The following is a 9021-nucleotide window of genomic DNA, read 5'->3' as shown; positions in this document are numbered from 1 at the left end:
TACCTCATTGAGCAATCAGATGCAGTACATGTAGGCAAACAATATTACTGTTGACCAAAGGCGTCAACTTGGGTCAAATGTGGAACAAACACGCTCTCATCGAATGAGCAGCAACCACACAAGTAGCCACTAAAATTCCTACCAGCATTAGGTGAAAAAGAAAGAAACACCACAAAACAAAATATAAGACAGTTACTACGTTTACCAACACAAAAACAGTAAAAGAAAAGTGCATGTAACAACCACAGACCATAAGTGTCACAAGTTACTCTATACAAAAGTATTTTATATATTTAAGACAAAGTGACCAAACAAGAGTCATATCACACAAAAAGAAAAGGTGCAAAAACTAGGGAAACAAGCTAATCTAGCTAGTCTTCAGGGGTTTGCTGAACTCAAGGCGACTTAAACACTGAACTCAATGCATTGCCTACAACCAAAAAATAAGCCAACTGCAATACACTGAAGAGTGCCCCACACAGAGTTACGTCAAAAACAAGACCACTACACTCAAAGGTTGCTAGATACACACAAAACTCACATTTATGGAACCTTGTGGACGCTCAATCCCATGCCTCACCCCTAGGCAGCCTTATGAGGCAAACAACACTTCACTACTGACCCAAATCAGCCACAGAAAGACACCTTTAAAACAACCAAATCCATGGAATTTACATCCCCGTTTCCAAAGTCCAAGTTAGGATGCTGTGTAAAACATAAATAAAAACTCAAAGCAATTGTTTGCAGATGAACTGTATTTACTGACAACAGCTTTACAAAGTGTTCCCGAACCCATGTAGTAATATCCTTTATAGAATCCATCCTTGCTTGTGAACGACAAGTCTTTCGAGGATGTCCCTTTCATACCCAATCATGATACTATCACCTGTTACCAATTAACCTGTTTACATGTGGAATGTTCCAAACAGGTGTTTTTGGAGCATTCCATAACTTTCTCAGTTTTTAGTTGCCCTTGCCCCAACTTCTTTGAAACAAATTCAATTAGCAAAAGATCGCATTTGTTTTATTTCTGTTTTACAAAGCCCCCCAACTTTCAACAGCAACACAAAATGCCAGGCTGAGAGGCAGCAAGACCAGCAGTCCCCACAGCAGAGGCCTCTATTCTAATGCTGGCACAGAGGCTTTGAGGCACTTTGGTACCAGGCCAGCTGCACCTCACCGAGCAATCAGATGTAGTACACCTGGGAAGAGCTACAGGGGACAGGAGAGGAAATGGAACAAGTAGCACAGGGAACACATACAGCGATACCACCACTGTAATAAACAGGGGGAAGTAGGTAAACTACATCCGGCCATCTTACAGTTTAAAGCTACGGTAGCTTCAGTACCAATGAAATTAAGAATTGCTAAATCAGGCTTCAAGTTCCTTAACAAAACAGTAAAATAAAAAGAAAAACATTTTAATTGCTGACAAAAGGGAAAGCATTTTTAATTTAAAAATGAAGTTCTTTACTTTTCTAATTGGAACATTTCAGGGACGAATAAGTATTGATTGGAAAAGTACAGACAAGTTCCCCCTGCTCTCAAAAGGTTGGAATCAATCATGTGTGAACAGCAGCAGCCTCTGTTTATTCCTGCTGCTCTGCCCCAACTTCCTTCCCTTTTCCCCCTCTGATCGACTTTTTTCAAACCTAAAACCTGATAATTCCTCGCTATCACTAATTAACAGTTCCCTATTTAACCATAGTCATTGGCTGAAACTGGGAGAGGCTGGAAGATGAGACCCCATCTTTTTCACCTTCCTTCAATTAACTTCACAAACAACGTAATCAGCTTCACTCTACATGTTGCATTTCAATTCCTACCCCACCGTATCCCTCTCCCCTTTTTGGTGTTTTGCTGCTGAATCTAAATTTTTGGACACTTTTCACATTTCAATCAAAGACTTACAGGTTGTCCTTTCAAGTAATATCTGTACATAAAGTCAGGGGCACATGAAGATGTTTTAAAAGGGAGGGTGCCAACTGACCATACAGTGTGATTTCTAGGGCAGAATCGGGGGCTCTGTGGCAATGTCAGTCGTTACAGTAACAACGACAATGGCAATAACACACACAAGCACTCACTAGGCTAGCAGCCACACACGCATAATAATAATAATAAAAAAAAAACATTTGTGTTCTCATTTGGAAAGTCTGTGTCACTTATCAGCCACAGCGTTCCACATCAAGTTCTGCTGGCAAGTCACACAACAATGTAAACAACTGGTAAATTATTCCCTGTTAGCCAGCAGCTCAAAGCAACACAATGTAGTGAAGCTGAACACTTTTCCTGCTCAGTTTTAATGATGTAGTCCTATTATAGACATATTCATTGAAACACACAAACTGATAAATCAGTTTAAGTTAGCCTGTCTGCTTTAACTAACTTTAAACTACTACTGTTGCAGCTAAGACTCTTATAAGCCGCCACTTGGGGGGCTGTAGCTCTGGCACCCCCCACCCCACCTTCATGTGTCTCTACATACAATAAGACACATAATAAATTTGTGATGAATAAAAATTATAAAATTTGATCAGTAATTTATATTTCAGTTATTGAAGTATACATATGAGAGTGCAGTGTCAGATCTGTACAGTCAATACTTTGGTTAATTTACAATATGTACCATATGCTTTCAAATTACTCCTCTAATAAGCACAGTGAGAACATGGCGTACTGTAGAATGTCATATAGCCTACAGGCCACACAAATCGAACAGATTCATCCTCAAGCAACACGAGTTTCAAGGTTAAGTAGAACAGTTAACACTTTCCATCACAAAGTACAGCACGATACGGTTGGATTGTTTAGCAGAAAACATGCAGTCATTTCCATTTTTTTTAATTTTTGTTAGCTCTCTATTTCTTCAAAATGAAAAGTGGAAAATGAAGGGAACCAACACGGAAAGTCACAAAACAACAAAATAAAGCAATCATTTAAATTACAAAGTGGACTCTTTCTAGACAACTGCTTCATTAGGCGATCAGGGGAAAGAGCAGAGTATCCCAAGGTCACTTTTAATTTGAACCACCAAATTGGCAAACATAGTTCAAAATGGCTATCATCCAGCCTGACTCAGAATTAATGAAGCACAATTATTTTCATTACCCCTATCTTACACAGACAGAAAATTAGACAGGGTGAGGAGTGTGTATATGAGATAGATAGACAGACAGATATATAGACATACTGTACTGTATATATGCATTGCACTGCATATAAGACAGTCATGAGAGACATGTGGAGGGAAGGAAAGGAGGGAGTGCAAAGAAGATAGGTAGGTGAAGGGATGAAGGGTGGGAGAATGAACACATCATTATGCATGCTTGGCAAGAAATAAAAGTCACCTATTTCAGAATTAATTAGGCTCTTCTCCTAAGACATGTGAAAAGGATAAAGTACCTTTCCATCTGCATTCAGCAGTTATAAAAAGGTGCTAGCTTTAATGTGTGTTATATTACCTCTGTTCTATCACAGCCCTCTTGTAGTGGTTCAGCACATTACCACCTCTATAAAAGAAATAAATATTCCTGTCTACCATACTAATGTGCTTGCCATTTACTTTCTAGATGGAAGATGAAGATGGCGAGGCAGCAGACAGAGCAATGTTTTACTCTGTGATTGTCCAGCAAGCTATTTAGCTTCACAGGATAGAACAGCACAAAGGTTTGCTCAGTGATTTATAAGAAAACAGGGCAAATAAAATTTTATTTCCCCTTGATGAGTATTAAAGGAAGCAAAGGAAGTATTGTCTCTGGGTAGAAAAGGGTGCATCATTGCATTGCAGCTGACATAAATCTAACTTCAGGACTTGAGAGTCAAAGATTGCATGACTCGAGCTACAAACACTGCAAATTCTGCATCTTATTTCCTGTGGAAGTGAAACTGAACAAGTGTTTTGTTTTCTGCGCAGTCTATACATATTAGCATTTTTTATATGAGACTTGATTACATCCTGATTTGCACTGCGTAATAACATTTCCATTGCTTTTACTTGAATTTCATGAAGCGGGAAAACTGTTCATTAAATTTTGATTAATCTGTGTCACAATTATTTTAACATATTCATAATGAAAGGCTTTGTTTTGACTTGCACACAGGTGATCACAGACGTGGCAAGAATGTCAGCATGGCAATAAATGATCTGGGAGCTCAGAGACCCGCTCGTCTTGAAATCATTAAAAAAAAATACAAAAACAGATTATGAGTTCCCCCTCCCCAAATGACTGTGATTAGAAGAGAGCTGTAAAAAGGGCTCTCTGGTGATGGGCACATTAAGACAATGAAAAAGAGGAGAAAAATATGCATCTTAAAAAGGACCAATCATTCCCAATGAACCAATGGGATTGCCTGCAGCCATTTCACAATTAACAGCATTCTTTGTGTTTGATAAAGGAGTGAATGTCGGCAATTTAGAGGAGGGAAGGCAGGAATGACAATTGTTCTCACAGCCAGGCAGCCACTCCAGGGTGAGGGATTGATTAAGAGCGAGTGACTCATCTTCTTGGCATTGCTGAATTCTTACACTGGTTCTTGACCTGACCCGCAGCGTGCAATCTTACTGGACATATTGTGTATAAAAAGTGGAAATAATGGCAGACACAACATGTGGCAGAATGGATAGAGAAATTGGAATCAAAACTTAGATTGGTGCTGTGTACACAATACAGCTTACCCAGGCGGCAAGGCCATACATTTGTTAATCTATTGTGCCTTTCCTCCACGGCAATTCCCTGACTTATATAAACTTTGGATAATGCATTACCTAAAGTACTTATGCATTCCATTTGCTATAGCGCTGGATGACCAGAATAAAGAATGTGTACTTGCCGTGCCAAGCTAATACATACCGATCTAACAAAACACAGGCCAACTCCGGGTTACCTTGAAATATGCAGGCTGGTAAAGAAAAGGACTCAAAAGCATTGCTGTCTGAGAAATAGAAAAAAAAAAAAAACTAATCACACAACACAGGACTTACTGTGGCAATAAGCTTATCAACACAGTCAGGAGCCACACTGTGGAGGTGTGTAAGGTGGAACTGCAGGTGGATCTTGTTGTTGAGCATGTCTTGGCATAACGGGCATCGCAACATGGGCTGGACAGAGTGCTGCGTCATCACGTGCATTCTGAGGCGATTCAGGTCTGTGTTGGTGAACTTGCAGTAGGGGCACTGGTACATCTGATTGAAGGCAGAGACAGGAGGAGGGGGGGGGGGGTAAACAGATCCACAGAGGGTTAATAGAATGAAGTGGGTGCTGTGAGCATGGTGGGCCTGCTTGAAGAGGAGCTGCAGATCAGGCGGAAGATTGGGGCCCCCTTCCCTCAAGCAGGCAGATCCCTCTGATCACAGACAACTGTGTAATACTGAGCACCACTGAGTGTTGGCACCCACTTCAAAGTGCTCTCATCTGTCAAATGCTATATCGATTTTCCACCTTATACACAATTAGCAGTGCAACTGCAGCAGAAAGGTTAAAATAATTTTGAGTAAATTTGAAAAAGAAGCCTGCATGGTATGAAAAGGGCCGGTGAGATAACTAACTAAATAACTGAAAAAATTATCAGAAGAATATTTTAAATTTCTTCTTTTAATTGATGTCTAAGTTTCAAGCTTTTAATGAGGGCTTGGTAATTGAGGAAGAGATGACCTTTAGCATGAATCCCCTAATTCAAAGAGATTTATGAACATCTGAAGACATCAGTGTTATCAGAATCCTGTGGTTTGTAACTCACCTGCTCCGCAGCACTTTTCTCAGCCGTCCTGGGACGCTTTGAGGAGAGCGTGCTCTCGGAGGTCTCTGACTGCGAAGAGGGCCTTTTGGAGGGGACTGGGGAATCTGTCTGGTGCTGCTCCAAGTGGCCGGACAATGCTGAACATCCACAAATTCACAGAGACGCACACAAACAAGGAGGGATAAAGAGAGAAGAGCAGACATGTCAAGACAAGGTGAGGACTTGGCAGCCTGGGAGCAGGGTCAATCAATAACACTGTGGATAAAGGGCTTTGGAATGTCTTTCTTAAATGTGATATAACTGCATTTAATGGGAATTGGGCAGAGAAAGTGTTGTTATGCAACACATGTCCACCGATAAAAAAATACCTCACACTTTTTACTTGTCTTTCCATGCTGCTGCAGGGAAACTCGCAGCCAACGTGCTCTGATGGGTTACTCTCTCAGAGCTGGTTTGTCAGGATATCATACCACACCACAAACAGCTAATAAAAATATTAATTTGCCACAGGGTGCAACTTTAGTTTTCACCATTATCCACATTTGCAGTCCACATGAGTTTCTAAACTTGAGAGAAGGTAAACAAACATACAGTGAGAAGGGTACAGAGATTCACATCAGTGTAAGACTTTAAATACAACTTGTTTCTCTAATTGCTTTTCCTCAAATACATCTTACAGTTTATGGCTGTTCATGTTTCACATATGTGTGATGCTCAAATGTCAGCTAATGTGCAGTATTTTAAAGCTACAGTCATGCGTACATTCTATAGTGACAGTTTTATTATTTTTAATAAGATGATATTGTAATCCAGGCATTTTTGAGAGCAAAGCTTAACACTTTTACAGCTTTTTGTCCTTGTTGTTGTCACAAAAAGGATAGAAAGGAAGAGCAGAGGAAGATGGCAAAATTCTGATTTTTGATATCTTGACCAATAGTTACAGTTTTGCTTCGCCAAAATTTGTATTAATTCTAAAGGCCATTTTTAAGGGATCAAAAAAGATTTTTTTTTCTTTTCTTTTTTTTAAGTCAAGCAGTGCCTACGGTTTGACTAAGCGTAAAAAATTCCTCAGCTCTTTGTTTCCATAAGCAGGGGAATGCCAGTGAAATTCTCTGTTTCACTGGCATTTCTGTAACCAGCTAAGCCTTCTCCAGTGTGTTGTAGTTCTGAGGAAGTGGACTGTGACAAAGAGAAAAAAAGGACAGCAAGACAAGAAAACCTCTTTTCAAACCCCTCAGCAAATCTTGATATTTCTTCAAAGCTAGGCTGCATAATACAAGCTTTCATTTAATTTGAAGATTTTCAGGAAATACAAACATGGCATTGGGCTCAAAGATAGCATCAGACTGATGATCAGTCATACCGAGGAATATTCACAGGATGCAGCCATGCTTTACTGCTCCGTCCGTGGAAATGTAACAAAAGGGCTACAGCCATTGTCTGGTGACTGTCAGTCTTTGGAAAGATTTCGATTATGGTCACAAACAGTATGTTGTTACCTCAAGTGTTTCATTGGCTCACAAACTAAAGCTGCATTTCCATCCTAAGTACCCAGAACATTTAGTTCCAGGAACTACACTTTAAGTAACTTAAAGGTTCCTTCAGCCGCTTGGAGCCTGCATTTCCACCGCGGTCGAAAGACTCCCTCGAGCAGGGACTTTTTTTGGAGGGAAGTTACTTTAGACTGGTCCCTGCAGTAGAAAAGTTCCTACAAAGGTTTCTAGTACCTGGAAAAAGTTCCTGTGGTGGAAACGCAGCTTTTATCACTAATCAGCTCATCCTTTCGATGCAAACAACGATAACATCGACAAAATATCATATTTTTCCTTCCATGTCTGCACAGGAAACTGCAATAAAACTACTACAATAACTACAAGAAAAGAGAGGTGGCACACAGAACCGCGTCACACTTGAGCACTCTGGTAAGCACCGGCTCATGAAGGAGCTGAATCCACATGGAGCCAGCATGGGGGAGCTGCAGTAGCACCACGTTCTGTCACCAGTGGAAAGAGTTCACTGTGAAACTTAAGGAGGTATCTTAGGAACCCCTAACAAACCCATAAAGAGTTAAATTTGGCCTGATTTGTACAGTCCTAGAAGGGCAAATTGAGAACAGAGGGCATTGGTAGGGGAGGGGTGGTTTGGCGGGGGGTCAGGTTAAGCGGGGCTGACCACGCTCCTGTTCCAGACATTAAAATGTCAGGTCCAATCAGGACGAGGGCAGTTGAGCTGATTATCCAGTGGGGGACCTGGCTTTGGACAGAGCAGCCTGCAAGATCTCCCAGAGACATCGGGATCAGCCAGGGAGGCCCTATTAGGGTCCAGTCACAGTCAATCCTATTAAACACATCCGCCAATAAACAAAGGGAATGTTAAACAAAAGGAACCTCCCATTCCCTGACATTAACCTCTCAGTCATGGTACTGTCCTCACCAATTCCTCCTCCTCCTCCTCCTCCTCCTCCTCCTCAACTCCACTTCAGTCTGCTCTGACTTCCCTGGACTCATCTCTCGAGGAAAACAAGGACATTCATCTGTGGTCACCTTCAAATTTCAGCAACCTGCTTGCTCACATGTAATAGGACAATCATGCCAGTATTTATATATATTATATAAGTTTGGGGGTCCTAATTCCATTATATCCTGACAATATGTTTTCCTTCAAAATGTATATTTCTCTTTCAGCTGGTATAGTGAATCAGTTAGGAAACACTGATCTCTGCATCTTGGCTTTTGTCTCTGCATCAGCAGCTCAGTAATATCATCAGCAATGTTTGACTTTTCACCAAAAGTCTCAAAGATGCAACGTAGGGAAGGAAAACTAACTGTTCATTAAGTCATGGGACAAGCAAGGAGGAAAGCAAAGGAACAGACAGACAGACAGCAGCCTAAGCCCGTCAGCAGCTGTTACTATTATATCAGATTGCAAAAGTTTTATGCACCTGCTCTTTATTGTTAAAAAAAAAAAAAAAAAATCTCAGCTGTGCATGGGACTGACAGAAAGAAGTACAGCATCTAATACAACTTAATGTATAATTTCCCATTCATTGGAAGTGAGCAGGTAATGCAGGGCTTGTGCCGCAGCGATAAAGTGCATACATACAGTACAGAAAGTAAGCATGGATTAAGTAGACACAAGTATCCTCTCAGCCTCATGATTAAAGGATAAACATAATTGATTATAAGTACAGTCCACTTTCACAATTACTCAATAAGCATGAGAGAGGTGAAACAAGTGGCTGTCTATAATAAGGCACTGGAGAGCTGCCGTAGAAGGGCCCAA

General features: G+C 40.7%; 1 protein-coding gene across 4 annotated transcripts in view; it reads right to left on the bottom strand.

The window, feature by feature from the left end:
• Positions 1 to 9021, bottom strand: part of zfhx3b (zinc finger homeobox 3b) — a 239815-nt gene that overhangs the window by 14059 nt on the left and 216735 nt on the right. For all 4 annotated transcript variants that reach the window (XM_076728208.1, XM_076728217.1, XM_076728198.1 and 1 more), the window contains 2 exons: positions 5740 to 5876; positions 4985 to 5185 (listed from right to left, as the gene is read on the bottom strand). In XM_076728208.1, the coding sequence (XP_076584323.1) occupies positions 4985 to 5185; positions 5740 to 5876 (338 nt within the window). The remainder of the gene's footprint in view (positions 1 to 4984; positions 5186 to 5739; positions 5877 to 9021) is intronic.

The sequence above is a fragment of the Chaetodon auriga genome, chromosome 1, assembly GCF_051107435.1.
Source record: "Chaetodon auriga isolate fChaAug3 chromosome 1, fChaAug3.hap1, whole genome shotgun sequence".
NCBI lineage: Eukaryota > Metazoa > Chordata > Actinopteri > Chaetodontiformes > Chaetodontidae > Chaetodon > Chaetodon auriga.
This window is presented reverse-complemented; position numbering and strand designations above follow the sequence as displayed.